At 45.4% G+C, this 26,677-nt stretch overlaps 1 protein-coding gene across 2 annotated transcripts in view; it reads left to right on the forward strand.

The window, feature by feature from the left end:
- The window catches only part of RGS6 (regulator of G protein signaling 6), a 1,203,707-nt gene that overhangs the window by 1,110,451 nt on the left and 66,579 nt on the right, over nucleotides 1–26,677 (forward strand). For both annotated transcript variants that reach the window (XM_078659475.1, XM_078659476.1), the window contains exon 16: nucleotides 16,627–16,716. In XM_078659475.1, the coding sequence (XP_078515601.1) occupies nucleotides 16,627–16,716 (90 nt within the window). The remainder of the gene's footprint in view (nucleotides 1–16,626; nucleotides 16,717–26,677) is intronic.

A 26,677-nucleotide genomic window follows, 5' to 3' on the forward strand; every position in this document is an offset into this window, starting at 1 on the left:
TAAAAGAAACGTAATCAGGGAAATACATGAAAAATAGTGTTATACCACCAAAATGTGCTAGGTATAAGGTAGGGAAAAGAGGGAGGGAACTGCACTGGTGGACCAGGAAAATAAAGAAGAAAAGGAGGAAATGTTCAATGGATCAGAATTCTTCATTGATCGTAATTCCTGGGTGCAGCATTCTCTTTGTGGTCTCCCTGCGGGCACACAATCTCCTGGCATTGCAATCCTCAGGGACGCGATTCTCCTAGCATAGGGTTCCTGAGGGCAGTCTCCTGGCATAATATTTCCTGGATGTCTTATTGTCCTGGTATAATCTAGTGCGGGCATGTTATGCTGTCTTCCTAGATGCTAGAGTTCTCCTGATACAGGATTCTTCAACGGAAGCATTAATCTAGCATAGCATTGCTAAGGGTCAGCATAACCATTTACACAATCATCGTGCCGGTCAACATTGGTGCTACCTCCAAGGGGAAGTGGAGCGCTCTAAACAATGCAGTGAAAAGGACATTGCTGCTCACCTGTCTCAGTTCAGTCTAAGATGTACAATGTTGATCTACCTGCATGGACTAACAGCTAGTCAGTGCATGTAAAGCTTACCTGGACAGTGAAATAACTAGAGTTTATCTGACTGTTTAAATGGCATCTGTTCAGCTATGGTATCACTCTACTATATTGCATCCATTATATCACATGCCAATTTGATCACATCCATTACATCGACACAAACACTACCTGGCAAGGCATGACTAGCTAAGCATACTTGGTGCATACAATTGTTAACAGGCTAGACTATGTAAGGGTGAAAATAATAATAATATACTTATTTGGATGACCTGGTGGTAGGTCATGTAGTGGATGTGATATGATTGTAGGTCAATGGAATTGACCGCAATTCAATGTCATAGTACATCAGCTACACTTTACATAAAGCCAGCAGATCTCCTCGCTTCTTAAAGATGCTTTGAATAGTGATTGGCCATCCTGCATTTTAGTTCTTTTAAGGTAATACAACAATTCTTCAATGCTGTCTCCAGACAATAAGAAAAATTGTAAACGCTGTTCTTGGGCTGTAAAGTTTGCATGAATTTATTTGGAGTTGAGATCCAAGGCAGCTTGAAAAAGTCCAGATCTACTCACAGAAGTTCCAACAACGTTTGAGATGGATTTCCACCTTTTTGCAGATTCACCGAACTCCTAGGTTTCGCCTTGGAAATCTCTAAGAGTTGTAGATTTCCAAGAGTGTGCCTACTTTCCAAAATCTCATGAATAGAAAAATAAACATCTACTCATGTATCTTCTATGTTACAGTGAGAATATCTTTCTTCTACAGACACCCATGTACCACCAAGAAATATGGCAGTGGTCCCTTCTTGTCCTGCGGTGCAAAGACAAATACTTCTGCCTCTCACCAGGACCGTTGTACATGCACTTCCAGGGCAAGAAACTACCTGCAGAATGTCAGTAAATAAAATCCTTCAAACTTTTGAATGTGTGGATGTTCAGGACACTTGGTTGATCCGCATGCCCCCCCCACATCGCTATTAAACCCAGCACTTACAGTGATGGAAAAAGCTCCATATTGGCAGATTTTCCGGAGACCTAACTACATGGTAAATTTCTCTTGTTCTGATTCAGTGATTCAGGATGTGGAGCTCAAAACAGCCCCCCTGAATCCGGTCCATAGAGATTACTGCTGTTCCTGCTTCTACGAAGGGCCCGATTTGGCACCTGGGGCACAGGAGACAAAGTATTCCAGTGCATGTAATGACAAGTCCCCAGTGCCAAGCGTCAGTGGCTTCAGTCGCAAGTGCCAAGAGGCAATGACTTGAGTCGCCAGCTCCAATTGGTAATGACTTAAGTCACCAGTGCCAAGAGGTAATGGCATGCGAGCTGACTGCTCTGGGAAAATTCTTTAAAAATTAATTACATAGCAAGGTGTGAAGAAGGTGTGTCAGGTGTGCTCCAAATGAGGGAGCCATACTCTAGTAGCAGCAACATTTTGGAAAAAATCTTGCTCTTTTCTCTTCTTGATCAATTGAATTATTAGTGTGATCTCCATTTGAAACAACCTTCTTTCCAGCACCGGGTAGAAGTGCCAATGAGGCGTGAGATGTCACAGGTGCTGCATCTTGAATCGATGTAACCTGCCTGAAGTCTGCTGATAATGTCCAGTTATTCTGTCCAATTTCCTAAAGTTCTCAAGAGTGTCATCTAACATGAAAGGAAAATACATCCTTCTCAGTGGTAAATTTAATTGGTCTGCTTAGTCGTTCACGTTTATTCCAGCCCGTCTGTGCCTGTCCGTGCTTGGCCCACGATCAGCACCAGTCATGCTGCTCAAATATCATCTCAGCAGGGCCCATATCTGGAAAGACCACCCAGGCAAAGAGAATTGAAGCAGGATGGAAGAGGTGGAAATGCAACAATAGGAACATCAGGTACTCAAGAATTTGGCTGGTACAGCCATTGAGGCCTGGTTTTCAGATGATGAAGAGGAGAGGAAGTCACCTACACCACATCCAGCACAGGCCAGCTGTACCACCCGGCACAAAGCCTGCATCAGACAAGCCAAAGAATAGCTACTTTCCTACCTCAGCTACTGTGGAGGTAAGAAATGCCGCACATCAACACCACTGCACCCAAATCACAGCAGCAATTGCTAAAGTTGGGGAGTTCTTGCAGAGCTGGTTAGGAGGATCCACAATACAAAGGCACCTTCCGCCCTTAGGCACTGCACATCCAGAGGCAGCAGGACATATGGGTAGAACAGAGATACTGCATCCTATATCTGGCAGAGGAGAAGGCCAACAGAAGGGGCATTAGGCACATGATCCATGCCATCCCTTATTTTACTCTAAGTGGGATGGGTATGCCTGGATATGGGTCCCGTGCATACTGTGCCACTGGAACCAAGCTGTACAGACTAATGTCTGAGGAGAAATCCTGCATGAGATACACATTTATGTAAATTTGGCAAGATGTACATACTGGAGCAACACTCATAGGACACATATGAAAATACATTGCCCACCATTGCGCTCTCCTAGCAACAATGTGCATACGGCATTGACAAAGACAATTATCAGCAGGCGATCTAATATTGCATGTATCACTTTCATTACTTCATATGTAGCTCATTAACTTCAATGCGTGGTGCTTGATATTATCTTCTTCAATACCCTCAGCTCCATCGTCAACACTCGCAATGTTTGTAGGGCTGATGATGATGATGCAGATAGCTTCCTCCCATGGTTGCAGATACTGCTCTGATGCTGAGGCACCCACTGTTGCCAAGGAATCAAGGGGTGTTTAGATGGTATCTCACAAACATGCTGCTTCAAGTCTTGCAAATATTTGCAAGGACGCACGGATACCTCGCTCACCTTCTTCGTGAACTCTCGCCAGAGTTTACACCTCCCTTTAGTGCTTATTTTGGGTAGGTAGTCCATTAGCCTAGGCTCCTCTTTTTCCACCATGCACATATTAAATTTCACCTTCCTCCCACAGACAGCGACCATCATAAAGGTTTTAGGTGGTTTGAAGACCAGGTGGCAGTGTAGAGTGGAGGACTCTGTTAGATTCTGAAATCTACAAAGGCAGCTGTGATTCTTATACTGTGGTGCTGGATTCTCTGCAGAAGTGGATTTTCTGCTACATTAGGAGTGAGTGTAAGGTTTTAGGGTCAAAATAGTACCGTTTCCAGTGCTGATGGCAGCAGGACATGACCTAATCTCTGTCTTTATAGGTTGCTTCCTAATACAGAGCAGTTTTCTCCACATACACAGAATTACTGGTGGTGTTTTTGCAACTGGATTTATCAGTCATTAAATTCGGCTACAAAAATACTGGTTGCAGAATCACACTAGTTAACTCAAATACACCTGGACTTTGAAAAAAAATTTGAAAATCAGTATTAAGCAGTCAAATTTATCAGTCGAATTCATAAATTCAGGATGTAAGAATACCACACTGGGATGTGCCTAACTCACCCTTCGTTCCATTGAGTTTGTTTGAGAGCAAGGGTCTGTGTCACGTCACTTCCGGCAGAGGGGAGGACAGGGAGCCTTCTCGTCTATCTCCCCACAAAATTTAGATACAATGTCGAGAAAGCTTACATTTGCCACCGCAAAAAATCTCCCTCTGAAACATTTATCCATTTGTGTTTTTTCAACTGAATTGTATGTATATGGATTATACCTCACAGGCTATATCAATGCAAAATTAGAAATCGGTCACCAACTGGTAGATATATGGAATATTTTTTGTAATTAGTAAATGTATGGATTAGAATACTGAAGTCTGTAGGCTAAGCTTTTATATTATTTTATTGCAACCTGCTTTATGATTATCTTTTTCTATTATTAGATTGTGTACAAAGAAAAACTCTATTATTATAACGGTTTTTATTAATCAAGCACATAAAGGTACAGTTACCAAATATCTTTAGAACAATGCCCCACTTTTTTTAAAGCGTACACTAATTAACAGGCGGTGATGTCTGCAGGTAAACAATTATTTCCTGATCTGAAATCGATGTGATGGCACAGTTGCAAGATTTTTCAGAGGGCATATAAAACCCGCCACTGTATACAAAATGCCTTTTTGTGTAATGAGGTTAGGTATGGTGGCTCATTAACATTCAACTGTACCGACTGCATAAATTAAGAGCTTAATGATGCAGACATTCCTAGGGGAGAATTTGTTCTCATCTGCTTCACCAGTGGGGATGCTTTAATGCTGCATAAGTCAAGGTGCTATCCATCACCCTCTCGGGGGTACCAGCTCCCTGCTCTGGGAGAACGCCTCTGTGTCAAGGAGAAAGTAGAAAACATTGGCGACGAGGGGCGTTTGCAGCAAAGAGACCTCTGTGGTGAAGAACACACATGTGTAACTGTAACTGTTGTCATAAAGATGGCATACTAATGTTAGGCCTCCAATGTTCCAAGGGTTCGGAGGTCTCTTGTCTGTAACACTCGGGGAATCTGAAGACGCGACACAAATCAAAAGTTAAATTGCTAATGCGCCCCCACAGGTGTACATTCGGTGAGAGGGTGTTTGGGGTGTTGCATCCTCCAAATAATGGAGATGTTGATAGTTGGGTCCAGGGATTTCCAGTCCTCATAACCATTGGAACATAGAGTAGCTGGACAAACACAACTATAATTGGACCCACAGCAGACTATCCTTGGCCACAACTACTAAACCTAAAGGATGCTCGAGGGATAATAATTGGGGTACCCTCCACCCACAGACCTCTATTACACATGCCCCAATCAATCAGGATATATAGAGCGCTGCTATTCACCTGCGAGGTATCCAGGTGCTGAGAGCCTTGTTGCTCATGTGGAATTAGTTGAACAGCCAAGTCTTGAGTCCCCTTCTGAGTTCCTGATGGTAGGATGTGGTCTGGAGGTTGGAGGGGGAGGTTTTTCTAGGACTTTGTGGCAAGGTAGGAAAGGTGTAACCTCCACTGTTGCTTTTCCTGATGCTGGTGGTGTGAGGTGGAGCGCAGGGGTCTGGAGGGTTGATGGAAACTAAGGCGGTGGTTGATGTAATGGTCTTTGATTGTGCAGGCCTTTGTAGGCATGGGTCAGCATTTTGAATTGACATCTCTTGTGGACGGGGACGCAGTGGAGTTTCTGGATGTTGTGGGAAAAATGTGGGTCCGTTTGGTGAGGTCGATGATAAGTCTGGCTGCTGAGTTCGGTATGATTTACAGTCTCTTCAGGATGTGTGTGGTAATTCCTTCGTAGAGTGCATTGCCATAGTCCAGGCAACTAGTAATGAGGGCTTGAGTGACATTCCATCTGGTGTTCACTGGGAGGCATTTGAAGATCTTTCGGAGCCTGAGAAGTATAAGGAAGTAGCTGGAGGGGGCTGCATTGATCTGTTTTTTTCATGGCTAGTTTGCTGTCTAGGATGATACTGAGGTTCCAGGTGGGGTCTGTAGAAGTGGATGAGTGTCCTAGCTCAGTAGGGCACCAGGAGTCACTACAATGGCAGCCATTGTTCCCAAGGATCAGTACTTCTGTTTTGTCTGTGTTGAGTTTGAGGCAGTTGTTTTGCATCCAGTCAGCAATGCTGGTCATGCTCAGGTAGAATTTGGGACTCGTGATGCAAGGGTCTTCAGATAGAGAGAGAATGAGCTGGGTGTTGTCTGCATAGAATATGATGTTCAGTCCCTGGGTTCTGACTGTATTGGCCAGGGGGTTGTGTAGGCATTGGACAGAGTAAGGCTGAGAGATGAACCTTGAGGGACAGCAACAGATGATGTTCTAGGGTTCTGAGGCCAAAGGTGTGGTAGGCAGATTCAATGGGTTCTTCCAGTGAGGAAGGATGCGATCCATTTGAGGGCATCAGCTCAGATTCTGATCTAATGAAGCCTCTTGATCAGGGTGTGGTGGGACACAGTGTTGAAGGCTACTGAGAGGTCGAGGAGGATCAGGTTGGCTGCTTCCCCCCAATCCAGGAGGGTTCTCATATCGTAGGTGGCTGTGATATGAGCAGTTTCGGGGCAGCGGTTCGAATGGAATCTAGATTGGAATTAGTCCAGAAGATCATTATTATTCAGGTATTCCATGAATTGGCGGTTGAAGGACTTTGGTGGGAAAGTGGAGCCGAGAGATGGGCCAGAAGTTATTGAGCTGGTTGGGGTCGGCGGATGGTTTCTTGAGGATGGGTTTGACTACCTTGTGTTTCCATTCTTCTGGGAAGGTGGCCGAGGTGATGGATGTTTTGAAGATGGTGGTGAGCTTGTTGCTGATAGTCCTGATTCCGAGGTTGAACATGTGGGCAGGGATCCGTGGGTGTTCCTGAGTGGATGGAGTGCACTATAGCTGAGGTGCTCTGTGTTGTGAGTTGGTCCTACATGGTGGTCCGGTGGTCAGAGTTTACATCTGCTGGAGCAAGGAGGCTGAGAATGTCGGATGTGGTGGGTTGGGGTATAAAGTCTTTGTAGATGGTGAGCTCTTATCATGGAAGAAGCCTGCCAGGGTGTCACAGAGTTCTTGGGAAGGGGTGATGATGTTTTCCGTTGTGGAGGGGTTGGTGAACTCCTTAACAATGCTCAGGAGTTCTTTGCTGTGGTTGGAGCTGGCTACAATGTGGTTGGGTATGACATTCTTTTTCATCTTGTTCAGGTGTTGGTGGCATTGGTTTAGTGATGTCTTGAAGGTGGTGCAGTCGCTGTGCTTGCTGATGAGCCATTTCCTTTCTAGTTGCTTGCCGTTGCATATCGTGGTTCTTAGTTCTGAGGTGTACCAACTGGCATGTTTGGTGGCTCTCATGAGTTTGGTGGGTTTGATGGGTGCGACTCTGTCTACGCAGTCAGTGATCCAGGCAGTGAAGTTCTTGACAGCCTGATCAAGGATGGTTGTGATGTCAGAGAGGGAGGTGTTGATGCTGTTGGCCCATTGGCCTTCAATACTTTGTTCCAGCTGCAGTGTGATGTTCTAGGCAGCTTCATGGTGGTACTGGGGGCTCCTGTGATGGTGAAGTGGACGATTGAGTGGTCTGTCTAGGTGAGCTTGGTGACATGGCTGTCCTGCGTTCTGTGTGGGTCTGGTGACTAGTTGGTTGAGGCCGATGTTCTTCATGCTTTCAAGTAGGTTGGCATTGTTAGGGTCATCGTGGTGGAAATTGAGGTGTCCAAGGAATATGTAGGGATGGCGTAGGAGAAGCTGGGGCATGGACCTGAAGGTCTGTAGGTGAGGGTGCCTCTGATGGTGAATTTGCCTTCTCCTTTGAGTTGGAAGTTGATGTGTTCCATGATCGGGGTGGTGTTGTCTGTGGTGGTGGTGCAGTGGATGGTTCCTGTGTGGATGATGGTGATTCCACATCTGTGTTTGTTGATACAGTCCCAGTGTGCTATCTTGTATCTGTTGGGCTTGGCTATAGTGATGTTGGGTGCAGGTGCAGGGTTGAGCCAGGCCTCGTGAGGAAGACGACGTCAGGGTCAGGAAGGTGATGGTGTTCCAGATCTTGGTTGCATGTTTGCAGAGTGATTGGGTGTTTAGCGGGAGGCAGTGGAGTTGTCCAGGCACATTTGTGGTAGGCGTTGTGCGGCGGTTGCATGTGTGGGAGCTCCGGTGTTGCAGGAGAAGAGGCAGTGGCGGCAAGAGAAAGGTCCTACTGTTGAGCGTGGGGACTAGCATCAGCAGTTGTTGTTGTGGAGTCTGTGCTCCAAGGCTATGACCTCAGTGGCGGTGTAGCTGCTGGTATTACAATAAGATGGGAAACAGAGATAAAATAACAACAACAGCAGCAACAACAATAGAACAAGGGAATAACAACAACAGTAGAATGAAACAAGTACAATAATAGAGCTAGGGGAGGAGCCTAGCTCGCGGCCGTGATGGTCGCCCTTTAGCTCGGCTCCCGCAGCCCTCCATCCTGACTGCCTATCCTGTCTTTTATCCTGTCCCGGGACGGCGCACTTTTGGGGAATTGGAAACATAACGGCTTGTTTGTACTTACCATCTGACCCCGGGGTCTCGGCGTGCAGTGGCTCCGGAGTTCTGGCCTCCGAGAGATCGGGGCCTCTGCGAGACTTGGACTGGGACCCGGCCGGTGGGATCCGACGGCTCTCGGCCCCGGCCGAGAGCGAGAACCAGTGTTGGGAGCCGATGTGCGAAGATCCCGGCGATCCTGACCCGGGCCTGCCCTGCTGGCCGCGTGGCCGACGTGGGTGAGAAGCCCCGGGACCTGATTCTGAGAAGGGGTCTCCCCCCGCCGCTGCTTTGTCCGGCGGCCCTGGTCCTCGGGGCCCGGACTCCGCTTGTTTGGGGCGCCGGTGCTGGTGCGGGCGGAGACCCGTTTTGGGCGGACATCCTTTTGGCATCGAAGCCGCCCTTGCTGGGACCCCCGGCGCTTGTAAAGTCCTACATTTGAGAACTGTTATTTCCGGGGGTCCTCGTGGGCGGCGATTGGGCTGATTCACGAAATGGCGGCCGGCCCTCTGGAACGAGAGTCACCCTGTGGCGGCGGGCCCGAGTTGCCTGATTGTGTGGGGATCGGATCTGGTGGGCGTGAGCCGACAGTCAGAGATATCCTGGAAGCCCTCAGATCCCTGCACGCTTCCCTGGCCCTGGGCGTCTCGGTGGGTCCGCCACGATCCGCCGCCATTTTGGGCGGCCGTTTCTTCTTGTCGCCCTCTTGTTTCGATGACTTCATTGCCTCACCCCCCTCGATTGACCTGAGTGTCTCCACCACTGATCGAAGATCGTGTAGTGTGCTGGTGACTTTGGGGCGCCCTGCTTTTCAAGGTTCGGACCCCGGGGACTCGGATGCTGTACTGCGCCCCTGTTCGACATTGTTGCCTGAAACTATGGGTGGACTTCCTCCTGCGCCTGCTTCGATGACTTTGCCTGTGTTTAAAATTGGGACCACCTCGCCTGCTCCAGTGGCGCAACTGAACTCCTGTTTCTCATGGCTCGTGCTTCGATTGTTGATGCATCAATACTTTCAGTTTGGACTACTGCTCACTTGTCGATCTATTTACCCCCCACGTAGCTATGCTAGTCACCATTCCACTCGATTATATGCTGATTTCGTATTTAGTATGTGGTTGTACATTGCCATGTGGTGGGTGGGGTTTGTCGCTCGGAAGGGTTGGGGGTGAAATGTACGACTTCTGCTTGATTCCCGGTATGCGATTTCGTTGCACAATTGTTTCTGATCGTAGGGGGGTGGGAGGTCCCCTTCTTCTAATATTTCGTGGCGCGTGATGGGGTGTCGTCCTGGTCTGTTTTTGATTGTACTTGTCGGGTTGGGCGGAGGGCTGCGGCCTACCGATTGTATTATAGTTATTCTGCTCCTCCCTCCTGTTTTCTTTTCTCCGCTTTTGTGGCCTTTTTGTCTCGTTTTTCTTTCTTTCTCCTTGCTATATTTCGGGTTCTGGTTTAGGGCGACAGGCACGCTGTTTGAAGGTTAGGCCATAGCCTTCTACAGGGGTGCAGGGTGGGACGGGTGGGTTGGGTTCTATTTTTTGTTTGTCTTCTGGTTCTATGGCCCTTTTGTATCTCTTTTTCGTGAGGCCGCGTCTGTCCCGACCTCCTATGGTGTGTTTCGGGTGGGGGTATGGCATCGTTACTCCTCCTGCTATATTTCGGCTGTCTTTCCTTCCGATCGCCATGCCCCACTTGGGCCGCTAATCCTTTTGTCTCCTGTCCTCCCACCACGGGGGGCCGTGTCGGCGTGTCTTTTACCTTTCTTTTTTCATATTTCCTTATTCCCTTTTTATTGTTTGGTTTTTCTTCCCTCCATTTTCCTTTCCCTTCCTCTTCCCCCCCCACCTACCTAGTCCCCCCCCCTTTTTTTCCTTCCTGCGTCCCAGAGGGTGCTGTGACGGGCGGATTTGGATGCATTGTCTTCCGATCCCTCTGTTCTGCCTTGGTAGTGTCCCGGGTGGCGGGCGTGTTACGAGGATAATGCTCAGGGGCTGACTGTATCTCACATATCCTGATTTCTTGATTGCATTGTGTTGTACCCCTGATATTTTGCCCCATGCCCCCTTCTTAATGTTGTGGTTGGTTACGGGATGTCGGATGCCTCCGTATTGCAGGTGTGCCTGTCATACGTCCTCTCCCCTTATTGTAAAATTAAGCCTTATTTACTCCTGTGTTTTAGCCCTTTAGTTTTTGTATTTCTTCTCCCCTATTGCGATTGTACGGCCTCTGCTTTGTATTGCTTGATTATGTAATATTTGTCTGATGACTCCTGACTGTTGTGTACACTGCGGCCGTCCGGCTTGGTTGTGGTCCTCGATTTGTCTTCTTTTGATATCAATAAAGGTTTTCAAAAAAAATAAAATAATAAAATAAATAATAGAGCTAGGAGGAGCAGAGCAGCATTAGCACAAGCGAGGGAGCACAAGCGAGGCAAAGGCCGAGGCAGCGGGGGAGATGACACGGGAAACCTGTTCTCCCGTGACTCATTTATTCGTACTCCTTCATAACTGTGGCATTGGTTGCAGCCCTTACTCTGTGTAAGTGTAGAGTGTAATATGAATAAAGTTCACTGATCTGCTAGCTTGTGTATGCAGAAACAGTTTTCGGCTAACACCTGATAAAGTGCAGTGCTGCTGCAGCAACACTTTACCAGGGATTGAAAGTAAACACCTTGCGGGAGCTTCCATTGGGGTACACTGACTGAGCTCCTTCCAAACGCCAGGCTTCTTCTCATCAGGGTGCTCCAGTGACTTGGTGTGTGGGAAGAAATTACTGGGACACGCAACGTCTGGAGATGCACTGCCCCTGGTGACCCTGTTGTCACCGTAGACATTTGATATGCCCGTTCTGGCCTTCTTCCTAGTTCTGTTGACCAGCTATACTGTGGTTTGTGGTTCCACCTGACCCTTGGTGTCATCCTTCTTAAAACCTGTGGACAGAAATTAATGAAAATAAGGACATTGTAAGTGATGTGTTGATCAATGAGTTATCAGACAAGATCACAAAGAATAATTTACCTTTTCCCATCAAGAAACCAACCTTCCAGTGGGATACAGAATCCTGCTTAAGAGAAATGTTGTGCTAAGCACCCACAGTTTGCCAAGTAAAAAGCTCATATATAATAATTTACAGTATGACATTATTACTCTTCTCCTAGTGTAATTATAGCAATTTCTTCAACAACATAGGCCCGCTTCCCAGGTTTCACGCAACAGAACATAATGTTGGATTTTAAGAGGGTCTTCGTTGGCATCATACTGGTGGTTTTGATAAAAGACCCCTGCAGGAGCTAAGGGCAGAAGTCAGGACCCCCATTTTCTCAAGAAGGGGTGCTTGAACCACGTATTTGGGAATAGTGGTAGTCAATCTCGGGGAAACTGGAGAGAGAGCGCCAGGGTAGCTAGTGTACATACAGTATTTAAAAAGAGAGGACATTTCCCCAGCACCATACTGAGTCTACAAGGTCGCTGGGCCATGTCCAACCTGGCAAAGTGCATGTGGTTTTCACTTCTGAAGCCTGAAAAGGTGAAGATGGAGGACTTCAGATCCTCAGGCACTGTACGCAAAGATGCCTGCTGATATATATGTCAGCGCTTCAAAAAATTGTGGGAGAATGCTATAATATTGACCGTGTCTGCCCTCTTGGATGGGAAAAAAGGCGAAAGCGCTCTTGACTGCTAGGCTGTGCAAGGGTTCTTTGCAAGCACAGAAACACTATAGTTAGGCAGAGGTTTTTTCTTAGTGGGCGAGTGGGCTAGTGTACAGTTGGGATAGCAGAGTGAAATCGACTAGGGCTGGAAATCGAACTGAACTAATACCAGCTCATACTGAGTGCCATGTTGGCCGAGGACAAGTTTTAGTAACAATCTTCTTAGGCTGCCATTGAATGGGCCAGTGTTGTACAGTGAACAGGTAACAAGTGTTGATCTCTGTAAGACAGAACCCTCTAATCACTGAATGCCATTATGCCTGTCATGGTCAGAAATTCCACGCGACCTGGAATGGTTGTTGCACCACTGACGCCAACCACAAGACATGTAGAGTATCTCTTGTTCCATCCTTTACCTGTGAGAGCAGCTCTGGAATTGTTGGCAGCAGCGTGTTCTCTTCACACACGCCGGAACTTCCTCATTTTACTTTAAACCGCCTGATATTTGTCAACAGCACATCTAGAATCAATTAAATGATTAGTCCCTGGATAGCCCCAGGAGCCCTCGGACATCAGGCCTTGTGGTAGAATTCCTCAAGTTTATGCAGCTGTCTTTCAACTACAGAATCCTAGCAAGCCACCCTTTTATGTGTCCAGTATCACCATCTTTTGGCACTCCTCTCTGCTTTGTACCACCTCACCACTGACTCGCCTGCACTCACTGCATTCCTTTTCTCCCACTGCTTCACATACAACTTGCTCTGGTGTAAAGGCTGTCTTTGGTCATAGTCATGTGCTGGGTACTTTGACTTCAGTGCTCCAATACAACTTTGCTCTCCTACTGTGCTCTAGTAACAGCTATGCCCTTCCTTGTATTCCAAAGCTAGCCAGGTATATCCTGTCCCCACGATTAGGGGGTGGACCTGTCCCTAGCTTCATAACCTCTATGGAGATACAGATGTACCAGAGGCCACAGGGAAAGGTTTGTTCTGAAATAGATATAAGATTGTTTGGGAGAAACTAAACCTCTGCCTCAGCCACTGTTTATCAGAGGATTTAGAATATGAGGGTTGAGATGTTTCAACTTATCACATAAAGATAACAACCCAACCACATAGTGAAGGTTATGAAGTTTGCAGTTTCCCAACTTTGGGGGTTTTTGTTCTGTGAAAGAATACTTGCATAAAAGTGAGATTTATGAAATGTTCTCATGCACCCCAACACTCTGTGCAAGATTTAGTCGACATTGCAAAGATTTCAAACTTATAGTTATACAAAACATGTTGTTGACAGGCAAAGAACCTTTACAACTTTACGCCCTCTTCTCATGTAGAATGGATGATCACCACCTCTGTCGGTATGAAATGAGTCTGAGAACCTGATGGTCCAGTATCTGCTCCACAAACATAAAAGCATTTTTGCAACTCAATTGAATGACTGGTATTGACAATGGATGTCAATATGGCATGGGGCATTCACCCTAAGGTCACTCATCCACTGCACAAGGAGGGAGTCTCCAATACCTGCATTAGTGGTGGAAGGAAGGATGAGTATGTGTTATTGTTCTGCATAATGGTGTCACCGAGGTGTGGCCATTATCAGTATTTCTGAAGTATTGTGATGAGACAGGTCCTACAATGCAAGTCATCACAAGTCACACTGTTGTGTAGGCATGTACCTCCCGTCACTAATGTGAGCTAGCGTGAGTCATATTCCAACAGTGGATAAGATCTGCAAGTATTGGGACCACCAGCACAAACCTTTACGGTGTCGCTGGTCTTTTGTTGATGCAAATTAGAGATGTCGAGTCAAGTTCGATTGACACTTAATCAAACCATCTAAACCCTCTCACTCATGGTTGTCAGGAATACTCAATCAAACTGCTGACAATCTTAGAATCAAAGCTGCCTGGTATTCATGCACCCCCTCTTTTCAACATTAATAATTAAGAGACGGAGGAGGAGCCAAGCTAGCAACCAAGATGGCCGCGTAGACTCCCGGCTCCGCCGACCTCCGTATCCTGCCAGATGATCCTGTTTATAATCCTGATTTAACGCCCGACCTCCGTGTGGATGAACCGATGCTCACTCCGATGGTGCAATTCCGAAAATGTTGTTGGCTTCGGTGAAGGAGCTGTGTCGAGTCGAAGTTTGTGGCCTACTCCAGCAGGACAGCCGGGGCCTCGAGTTTTGACTTGGCCGTGTCGTAGTTGAACAACATCGGCCGTGAGGTCCGATCAGGGTCCGGTCTACCGCAGTGGAGGTTTTTACTTTGCCCGATCTCGATGGCGCTCATCTTGCCTGATCAACATCGAGTGAGGAGTGACGTGGCACGACAGTGGCCGGGGTGGAGGTCCCTGACCCGCGGACCCGGTTGGATCCGGCCGGAGTTCGGTGGGACGGGGTCTTTGCCCACGGAAGCGAGATAAGTATTGTTGCCGCAGAAACCGATCGGTCACCCTCCGACACCGTCCGCTCCGCTCCTGCCTGTTCCCCCCGGAGAAACCGGGCTCCCCGGGGGAAGTGAACGTGATCGGTATTGAGGTGGAGTAATGGACCGGACGGAGCGTGAGCCGTCGCTGAAGACGGTATTGGCAGCCATCGGGGCATCCCAGTCACATGTGGATGCTCTGATTAATAAAATAATGACGGGCTTATTGGAGAAGGCGGGCGTAGAACCGGACCCTGCTACATCTCAGGTGTTACCGCAAGCTGCGATTTCAACGACAACCATCCTGACTTTGAGCGAGGACCCCGTGCGACAAAAGGAGCTGCAGCCCTGAGACAGTCTCCTGGAACATCCTGAACCCAACGTTTTGAACAGATTGCAACATCTACCCTTATCGCTGACTTTGGGAGACTTGATTTGAGTACCCCCCCCCCCCGGAGAATCCTGTGGCTGATTATTCTCGGACTTCTGTCCCATCCTTTCCATCTTCAGTGACTGTGCGATCTTGGAGGAAACTACGTTGGAACTATCCGTCCATGCATGGGCTTTCCTGTGTTGCTGAAGTCCTTGAGAACTTACTGACTTTGAACTGTTTTGTATTGTATCTATACAGACTCTTTTTTCGCTTTGATTCTCCTGTCGACGTCATGGTCCCACCGGGAGGGGTACACGTAATGGTTCGGAAAGGCAAGGGCTGAGAGTGATTGACTGTAGTTTGTATTACGGCCTTGACGGATGTAAATTAATGGCTGTTGGTCCCACCGGAGGTTGGGCGGTGCATCATGGCTCCCCCTAATTTATTCTTTGTGATTTTAGATATTATCGATTTTTCGTCTTGGGGGCGCTAGTCTCTGGCGGGGGGGAAGGGGACCGGGAGCTCGTACGGAAATGCCCTCCCCCACTTTTCTCTTTTCTACTTTTAGTACCTAGTTAGTTGGGGCGACAGGCACGCTGCTACCGGGGATTAGGCGATAGCCGTTTGCAGGGGTGCAGGGTGGCAGGATGGGTTTATTGTTTTCATTCTGTTATCGCTCATATGGTTTTTCTCTTTCTTTTTTTTTTCAATTCTCTTTTAGTTTTTCCTTACTCGCAATATTGGCGAAATATCCTGATTTTGTTCCTCAAATTCTAGTGTCTGGTTGCCAAGATTCTCCTGTTGTTTCGATTTTGTGGGTGGGAGGGTCTTGAGAGTCCGCACTTAAACTGTTTATCGAATGTCTTGCTGCATATCCTATTTTGTACTCAATAGTGCGGGCGGCTCAGTGATTCTTCTGTTGCTCTACATCCATCCTGATATAATACAAGTTCCACCTTATTATCAATGTATGTATCTATGGCACCGGATATGTCTATTCCCCTTTTTTCCCTTTTTCTAAATAATAAAAAGATTTATTAAAAAAAATAATAATAATAATCATAATTAAGAGACATGCACATAGTCATTTTAATATAGGTTTCAATAGTTCTTACTTAGTAACTCTAATGCCATTTGTTTTTTGAGTTTTTACTACTAACCTGTTAGTGCTGTGTTAATACTTTTTACTGCTTTTAAAAATGAATAAACCCCAACACAAAATAGTAATCTAGCATTTTAATATCATGTATAAAATAACTAGCAAAAATAAAAATAATACTTACCATAATAAATGCTGGTGCCTCTGGCAGTGCTTTGTGTTTGCTCAGTATTTGCATCAATTGTTCCCTACAAATTCCCAGATGGTGGTGCTGTGCAGGTTCCAATGTAAATAGTGTCACAAACAATTATTTTTCTGTGCTTCGGATTTCCTATCCATGAATTTGCTTGTAATTCTATATAATATTGTGTTGCATCAGTCACTACCAATGATGCATAAACTGAGGCTGAAGTGGAGATCATTTGCATAAAAGTAACACTTCCAGGATACCCCTCTGACCTCAGAATGACCTACAGAATTGCACTGGATTAGTTGAAAGTTTGTTTTGTAGTTGATATTAGTGTTTGGGAGCAGACTTGTCGTAGTTTGCTGGTAGGACTCAAGATGTTGGTACAACTCATCTGTAGATCTCAGTTTCTGACGCTTCTCTCATCTCTGTCCGCAGGAGCATATATACAAGCTGATGAAGAGCGACAGCTACGCGCGGTTTCTGCGCTCCAACGCGTACCAGGAGTTGTTGTTGGCCAAGAAGAAGGTACTGTAATGTGTGGATTGCCGTGCTTGCATCTCTCGCATCTTTTGGTGCACGCCTGCTGCTTGCTACTAACAATGTCATGGAAACCAGTTTAATTGTGTTTTATTTCTTTTTAAAACCAGTTACACAAAAAATAATCATGATAGTAACCTTACTCCATAGTCTAGACCAAATCATGCTCTTCAACATTTAGGAGGCCCTGGGGAAAGAGTTTATTGTCAGCACGCTTCTAGAACATGGCGTACTCGCTTGTAGATTGCACTAGATTTGTACTTGAAAGGAGGCCTTTCGTTCAGTGCCCCCATGTAACTTTATTGTTATTGTTAATTGTAGCTTATATAGCGCGTAATCACCTGCAGGTCGCTTAGCGCTTGTAGAGAAAGCTCAGATAGCTACTGATATCCCAGAAACGCACCAGGCCAGTATATTAGACTATAGACTTTATTTGTATGTTTTAGCAGAGCCACATTACTGTAATAGCAGTGGGTGAAATTGCAATATATTTTCGTCACATGGTAGGTCGAAGTTTCGAAGATAGTAAAAAATATCACAAGAAGTACATTTGGCAATCTGCATGAAGATTGTACACGAGTATTCAAAGCATACATAAATCATGGGGGGTGCTGGGGTGAGAGTGGTGATATAGAACATGTCTTGCAGCCCTGGCACTCACCTGTTCGCAGAAAACCACAAGATGGTTTCTGCTCGAACCAGAGAAAAACTGCAGTCGGGTGGAGAAGAAAAATTAAGCAGGAGCGGCTCGTGCAGGTACGAGTTGTGGGGCAGGGCGGGGAGGGAGTCGACAGACAATGATGAGGGATAATTAAATTTAAAAAAAGAAAACCACTTACCTTGCTCTTACCGCATCGCCGACTAGGTTCCTTTTGCTCCAGCGTCTTATTTCAGTTCTAGAGCTGGGTGAAAGTTTCTCCCCAGCTGCATAATTGATGGGTTCCCAGCTTTTATGCATCCAAATGATCTGCTGGCAAATGCCCACAATTTAATTAAGGTGGATATGGGAGGGATTCAGAATGTCTCCCACTAGTCCCGAGTGACTTGGCATAGGCACAGCAATGATAGAATTGTATGAATTTTCACCAACAAGTCTAGTTCATTCTAAAGCCTGTACACAGATTATACGATGCAACTTTGATCGTTGCCAAACCTCCCCTCCACATTTCACCGAGTTATCTTCTCAGTTCTTCTCCCCCTTATCTTGATCACTTTCTTCACAGAGGGCCATGGGTTCTGCCAGCATTGGTCCTCTAAAGCCCTCTACTGTATGTGTGTCGAGGGGAAGGTGATAGATACCTATTGAAGTTTCAAACTCTATTTCTTATCTCCAAGGGACCAGATATGTGCCACTGAGATGGAGAAAGCCAAAAGAAACCCAAGAAAGAGACACAAATGATGGCAAGTTATCTTCAGTGTGTTCTCCATGTCCCGCTTTCCATCCCACCACCACCCTCCAATCAAGTATTGAACCACAGAGTTAGCATCCTGGTGGATGGGTAGTGAGAGGATGGTGGATGTACCCAGTCTAGATTCAGCCTGCATAAAGGAGATGCAAGATTTGGCAATGCCAAACTTTTAATTATCTTTTAATTATCTCCTACCTTCTAACTTGCAACCTCATTCACCTGTACTGTTTATTGTTCAAAAAAGCATTAAAACCAGTGTATGAATACACAAACAACCTGGAACAACCTTAGCCGAGTAATGAGAAGATCAAACTGCCAAAAAGTCCAGAAGTGTAAACTAAATTAATGTGTTGGTTGGAAACATTTAGATGTTTACATGCCTGTACTTAGAGTTCTCTGTACACTTGACAACATGGAGAATGAAGATTAAGCAGTTGTTTTCTCTGGCATGCACTGACAAAAATGCAGCCAATGACACACGCGTATTGACCCCTATCAAGAAATAAACATACTTTTGCGTCATGCATTGCTGTCTTTCGTTATCATTGGCATGGCCATGATGTCATGGTGGTCGCCCGCCATGGCTGCCCATGCAGAATGATATTATGTTAAATGTTGAGCCTGTGTTTTCTGTTGCTTCTTAATCTCGTTCTGCATGCTTGTGATGGTCAAGCAAGTGTTTCTGCCAGGTTGCTATGAATACCATATGAGCACATGCTCCTGCGTCCCTTTGTGCAGCACCGGGACCTTTTCCCTGGAGAGATGTGTGCAGCAATCACAAGTCATCTGGTACCCTAAAGTTGACTCTGCGAGGTATTTGCCAAAGACCATCCCCCAGATTCATCATTGTCCTCTTTTGCGAGTCCTTAATAGCGATTATTAAGGAATCGCTATTAAAGACTCGCAAAACGGGATTCTTGTAGAAATCGCAATATTATTTGCAATTTCTACAGCTTCCTTATTTGCGATTAGCAAATTGCTAATCGCAAATAAGGAATGACTCCCCATTCATTCCTATGGGCCTAAGGCCCATAGGAATGAATGGGGAGTCATTCCTTATTTGCGATTAGCAATTTGCTAATCGCAAATAAGGATGCGATTTCAAGGGTGCCAGGGGTGTCCAAAGGACACCCTGTAGCACCCCTGAAATGTAAATGTAGACTGATGTTATGTGTGTGTAACATACAACTTAGAAAAATGCACTAAAGTGCATTTTTCTAAGTTTTCGCTATTTACCAAGAAGTCAGACTTCGCGGTAAATAGCGGCCAAAAATAGTGATTTCGCAATTCAAAAATGGTTCATGAATTGCATTTAAGGAATCTCAAATAGAGATTCCTTAAATGCAATTCCTCGCAATTTAGCGATTTCGTTATTTGCAATTTTTGCATTTGGGGTGATGAATCCCAAATGCAAAAATTGCACTCGCAAAGGGCCAGATTCTCAGATTTTCCGTTGATGAATCTGGCTGCATTTCCCTTGCCAAGTGTCCATCTTCCTTCTTAGCTAGTCTCCATGCCCTCATGCTCTGCAACCTTCGTAGAAGGACATGGGAGACAAGGGAAGCGCTCTACTCTATATCTATATCTGCCTTCCCTCCTACACAGGCGAGGTAAAGGTGATGGGAGACCAGAGTAGTGCTTGGGACTGAAGGACTGGCAGGCTTGAGAGCAAGAGTGTCTGATACTTAAGGTTCACGAAATCTTTCCAGAAAACCGATGGGGTAACAGCACAAGTGGAATTTACCAACTGCTTAGGGTATGGTCATGACTGGGTGCAGTACTCCAAATTTCAAACTCAGAATGAGATTTAAGCCCTCTATAAGAATTATTGTGAAATAAGTAATTAGAGCACCACTGAGAGATGAATCTAAGGTCCAATTGATGTAACAGGCAATTGGAAGTATTGATGACACTCGGAATAGAAGCGGCTATTGGGGCGACACGGGCATATGGAGGTTAATGTGATGAACAATGGCGACTGCAACATATGGAAGGGAAGAAACAGAAATTGGCACAGGGTCAGACTGATTTGCATATGGCCATGTCTGAACTGGGGTGGCAGAGGTAGCTAAAGAACGGTGATGGATTAAACCCAGATCAGTTGACCGGGGGTGAGTGTTTGTTTTGTCAACGCTCCGTCCATCACCTCCTTTGGTTTTTCTAAGAAACAGAAATGCCCAAATAGACAGACTTCTCTCCTTAACATCCTCCTCCACTCACATATATGACCCAAGTGCCGACTGTCTCGCGGACAGTGAAATGCTGCTCTAGAATTTGACCTTTCCAAAAGGATCCTATTCCTGCTGTGCAGAGTTCTCCATACTGGATAATTTGGGTAGGGGGAATAGATAAAATAATAATAGACTTTAAAAAAACATGTTCTCCCGGTGCAAATGAACTTCTTTCTATTCGTTTTTTTTCTGCAGGGAACACAATTTATGCCTCTACACCCCCACCAAATCTCTGGTTATCCATTCCCCTTTACACCAGTTATGCAACACTGCTTCTGGTTGGGTGCATTTCTGACCCTTTCCAGTCTGAAATGGGGATTGATCGGACTTTGAGAATACCCACAAACATACCAATGTGTGGGCGTTCCCAAAACTCCAAGGCATACCACAACTTAGACCATCCACTTCCCCACCCCTTGAGTGGGATTTATGGCTTTGGAGTTCTCTGTATTTGAAAATTCCTGACAGATGTAAAAAATAAAAAAAAATAAAAAAGGAAATTTGACACCAAACATAAATGTATGAACAAATTTAGTTTTGTGAATATGGACCAGGGTTTCCCAAATACTGCAAAGATTGCAAAAAAGCCCTACTGGTTTCTTTAGGATGCTATTACACCCATGCTTCAAAGAGTTTCATCTGCATCATCCACAGAAGCTACCACAGCAGAACCACTGCTCCTGAGAGAAAGGTGCTGTATTAAAGAACCAGAACTTCGTAGTACTTAATTTGATCCAGTGTTTGCATGTGTGATCCACCTGCAGTCTTGTTTAGGGATCGGGGCTTAGTTTTGATCATCAGACAAGACAAGAGAAAGAAAAGCAGCAAAATGGGTAAGAAGGAGGAAGAGAAGGAAGAAAGAACTGGGGCACAGGGTTGAACGCCGGGGTGAATAGGATCTTACGAGTGTAAGATATAGGGGCAGGGAGAGCATATTGGTGGATGAATGCGCCATGATGTGAAATAAAGACAAGACAGCCTTGTGTTCTGTAACCCCGACATTAGTCAGAGGCGTCCGTGGACCTCTTAGCAAAATTTGGGCCCCAGCACAAATTAAGTATTGCCTGTGGCACATAAAAATCTTTCTACTTTTGAGTGAGGAGTATGAATTTGTTCAACTAGGCCATCATCCTGCACAAACTTGTACATCAGTATTTAAAAAGAGATCATTGCAGCCATAATTGCCCCGTGAAGTTCCATCATCCCTGCTGCTGTATATTATTTCTTAAGAACATTTAGGCAGCTCGGATATGCCCAGCGATTAGAAAGGTAGGAATGCCAGGTAGGAATATGACAGCCTGGAGGCATGGCTGGGGGGGTCGGTGGGATTTTCTTGGAGGAAGGCTAATGCCTCCTTCTACAAAATGTTAAATGGAAGCCACAAAGTCAAGTCTCATCTAGGCTTACCACACAACCCAACATTGCACACACTTTGGCGTAAGTGCAGAGACAGATACTAGGAGGCAGGTGTAGGGTAGGGGTTTGCAAGGGAAACACACCGGATGGAAGACGCAGGGCTTTGGCACACATGGGGCAAAATCAAACATTGAGGATGGGGAGCTCTTGGGATTGTGTACCCCTCACAAAGATGGACAGAGGCCAGACCAACACTCCTAAAGCCATTGTTGTTAAGCCAGAAGGAGAGTAGATGGAAATGTACCTGGGGAAGTTGGCAAAGGTCCTGGGGGAAGGCGGTGTTTACAAATGTGGAGCCTCTTACGTCTATCTAGACTGATGAGTATATTCTTGGTGATCAGCTCTGTCTTCCGGCAGCTTCAAAGGTCAAACATATTGGAAAATAGAGAGTTACACAAGTTGTAGTTCCCATCTTTGTAAATGCAAAGTTCAACTGCACCTGGAAAACAAGAGACCTATATCTGTGCACTGAAATACTATGTATGACATGTGTTAGGTCTTTGGAACACTTCAGAGAGATAAACAGAAGATAGAGTACTTATTGCCTCAGGTGTCTCCATCCAGGACACTCTTCTGAGTAGCTGATGTGTTCTACAAATCCTTAAATAATAATTATAATAATAACAATGGGACATTTTACATCTTTTAAGCTTCAGGTTAAGACAATCTCCATTTCCGTATTTTTTTACCTTTCGATATTTTTGCATTACTTTTTCTGACTACATTGCAGTTATGTGACTAGGTGGAGAGTCACATACAATATGAGTGGCGAAAATACTGCATGCATTATAACAACCATACCTATATATTTCCTCATATACAGATCTTATTCTATTTATCTTATCTTCATTACCAGTATTTTAGTAGTGTTAATCTAGGTGGACACACACCAGCAGCCATTTTTGGCGACCAGGGCTTATTTAACGTCATCAGATTTTTGCCCAGTGCAAGAGAAGCAAAGAAAGAAAAGGGAGAAAAAAGGAGAAGGAGAAACACAGGAAAAGAGTGAAACAAGAATCAAAATGGAATATCAAAGAACAAGTAAGAGCGAGACCAAGAAAGATATGGTGGTGGAGAAAAGAGGCATGAGGAGGAATCAAGGTCAAACAGCCTTGGCATTTGGCAGTCCCTACATTTAGGAGAGAATATTTGAGCCCCTTCACTTATATGTTTTTTTTATAAGTTGAGCCTTGCTCAGAGGTCAGTGAAACATTTACAAAGATCAAGGAAATGACATGCAAGACAAGCAGGTTAACAGATGGAGAAGAACTTGGCTTCTTTCCGAACAGCCATGAGTTTGGAGGCTAGTTACAGGAGGAAGATAGGTCATGCTCAACGTAGTGCTGGCATGGACAAACAAGATAGTTCCTTTTTGCCAGGCAGTTTGTAAATGACCTTGTAAAGACTTACATCTGGTTTGCGCAAAGTTGCAAAGGTGAGCCAGTTGAGTTCCTTGATTGTGGGGGCGATATGGTGGAACTTAGAGCCCGATTTAGAGTTTGCCAGAGAGGGAACTCCATCGTAATGGCGATGGAGTAGCCTCTCCACCAAACTCTTGGTCTGTCTGCCCAATTTATGGCTGGGCACACCAACAGTATGTCACAAGGGGAACTATTCCTGCTCTATCACCGACATACTCTTCTGACGGCCTGACGGAGTACAGACCATCGGAGGTAAGCCATTTGATCATCCACCCAACTTTGAGTGAGCAGTCAAATTTTGCAGTCCATCAACAGTAACGGACAGTAAAAATTTATAAAATATAAATAACCCTCACACCAAGGGAGACCCCTTCCATATAGTTGGGGCCGCTAGTTTAACATTTTTCAAAAACAAACTCCCAGTTTGAGGGTTTGCATTTGAAAAATGAAGACCTTTCAGAAGTTTGGTGTAAGCATCTGTAACCAATGACGGATACACATCAAACATATCATTATATAAATATTTAATTAACAACTACATTTGTTGCATCCTCAAAGCCTATCTTTTCTGAATCCTTTTCTTCTCATCTTAGTGGCCTAAGACAGTTTAGTTTCAAGGGCTTTGGTATTCAAGCACAGTCATTTATTTATGGCAGCATTCTTACATCCCTCACTTATTTCATGTTAATAGTGTATACCCTCTTAATATGCTGTGTGCTTTTTTAATGTGTTTTAAATGTACCTACATGTTTAATTATCTTATGTACTGGTCTTTCCCATTCATTTGTTTATGGGCCTGAATGTGGTTTGGTCAATTTGAGAAATGCATTTATGCAGGCCCATTTCCAGGCATCGGGCACATAGGTGGTCGCCTATAGTGTACTTCCGGGAGTGGCAGGCAAAAGGACCTAAGTTATGATATCAAAGTACCTTGAGATGCTCCACGCTTTTAAAACGTGCTTGTATGTAACCTATCAAGATGGCATGGCACTACAATATTGTGTTCAAAATATCATCTCACAGATATATCATGACCATAATATTGACTCCCAAAATATTATCTGCACTGGCCTTGATTATATTATGGTTGTGATATATCTACAGGTCAATATTTCCACCACAATATTATGATAATAACAATTGAGATGTCATATAGTGCAGTACATTGCTAGGAGACATCCGTTTCAACTCGGTCTTTACACCACGATACGTTTACAACTTGGCCATTACAATGCAAGTCGTTACAACGACTTGCGCTGGATGGCGCTATACACTAAGGAATAGTATGATTTACTATTCCAACACCTTCCCTACTGTTATGTAGGCTAGAGTTGGAATAGTAAATCATACTATTCCTAACTCCAGCGCCCTCCAGTGCAAGTCGTTGTAACGATTTGCATTGTAATGACTGCGTTGTAAACATATTGCGGCGTAAAGACCGTGGTGTAACGTCATACATTCTACATTGCTATATTTCTATGTACGTAATGTAAGAGATGCTTGTTATCTAGTTGGGATAGGTTGCATTACACTGATATTTGTCCTTGTATGTAATGTAAGTGTGCTTGTTAATCAGTTGAAGGGCTGTCCTTCAATACATCTCTGTGAATCTGTACTGAGAATCCTACTCTGCTACTTGTCCTGTGGGCCAAAGCTGTGCTGTGCCGTACTTATCTGTTTTGGTCTTCGTAAACTTCAAAGTATGCCCCTTGTCAATGGCAGCTTCTCTCACCAATTAATGTACAGGGATTTGAAGGTTAATAGGTTGTGTTTGTTCACTTGAAGAATCCATTTTATGGCTGTTAAGGATTAATGCATTGCATTTGATGGTGGGAAATGCAAATAGTAAATGGTACTTCCTAGGATTCTTAACACACAGAAGATGAGGAACACTGCCCTGAATGACCCAGCCGAGGGCAATAGCAGATCAATGTTGCCTGATTTTTTCTTTGGGCAATAGCATTTGTCTCTTATTTGAGTCACTGGTTGCAGTTCAAGTGTTGAGTGTCTTTTTTGCCCCCTTTAGTCTATTCCAAATGGTTGTCACCCTTCATCACCTCTCTTGAAAAGCAGTGTTAGCCTGTGTGAGGTAGTGGCGTATCTCCGCAGTAGGCTTGTGGAGGGATCTTAAGTGGGGTTATCTGCTGGTAGTGTTTAAAGAGAGGACAGGGCCTTGGGCAGACACACCACAAGATTAGTATTGGAAACCAACTGAGGCTAGTAAGGACAACTTGTGGTTGTCTTCCTTGGTAAGCTGTAAGGCGTAGGCTTTCTTTGTTGTGCTAATGTGTGATGGAATACTCAGGTGTGTGCACCCGTTGTCTTGGGTTAGGGGTTAGGGCAAATGCTCAGTATTAGTCCAATCTCAGTTTTACACTACTCGTTAAGAAAATTGCCCCTTCCACAGTAATCTGGATCGCCCTTGATAGTGAGCCCTTCAACAGTATTAGCCACATTCCAAGATGTCCGGCACCTTTTCCCCAAAATTAGGATAGGCAACTTGGAGCAAGTTCATCCACAGTTTTCCCACTACTGACTGAGCTCCAGGAGATATTTCTTAAGGAGGTGTTATGTTGATTGAATGGTGATACAAAGCTGTGGCCTAAATGAGGAAGTGGAATTTGGTCACAAGACAGTTTCTGGAGTAGAATATGATTGATATGCGGGGGGCAGGCAAATCCACATAAAAGGGAGAAACCGGTTGTGTTGCTGGAATTGCGAAGGATGGAACCTGTGCAAAGAGTTGTTGGAGCAGTGGGGAGTGAGCAGCAGCAGTAGTGGAGGGCTTTCCAGGTGAAGCCACAGGAGGGTACAGACATGCTTCTGGGAGGTCCTTTGTGAATGAATGTAAATATCTGACAGAAACAGGTTAGTATTAGATTCCTTACCTTAGAATATCCCCAGCCGTCAAACTGGATCTGGAAAATTTTGCGTAGCAGTAACCCTGCGTTCGTCATCGGCGTTGTTGGCGCCGGGATGACGTCGTCAGAGTACTTAGACGCCGCCCTCGCGCGCTGACGTCAGTTCTTCTTTTTTCCGCGTCAGCAAGCACAGGTCCGGAGAAAGTGGTACCCTTTAGTCATTTTTTGACTAAACTTTTTTGATCCTTTTGGATCCGTTTCGAGTCTACGACTCCATCGGTGCCAGTAGGGATGCCCGGGTTCAAGCCCTGTGCCGACTGCAGCCGACTGATGTCGGTTACCGACCCTCATCGCCGGTGCCTACATTGCCTGGGGCCCGACCACGATGACAAGTCGTGCCCCGACTGCCGGGCCGTGACGTCGAAGACTAGGCGGGAGTGGTCCCGTAAGCGCCTCGAGCTCCGGCAGTCGTCCCCGCCCCGTTCGAGGTCCCGGTCCGGACGGAAGTCGAGGGACCGGTCGCGGGGCCGGAGTCATCACATCTTGGCGAGTCGACACCACTCGTCAGGCTCCAAGTCCTCAGGTAATCAATCAATCAATCATAACATTTG

This window comes from Lissotriton helveticus, chromosome 9, assembly GCF_964261635.1.
Source record: "Lissotriton helveticus chromosome 9, aLisHel1.1, whole genome shotgun sequence".
NCBI classification, from domain to species: Eukaryota; Metazoa; Chordata; class Amphibia; order Caudata; family Salamandridae; genus Lissotriton; species Lissotriton helveticus.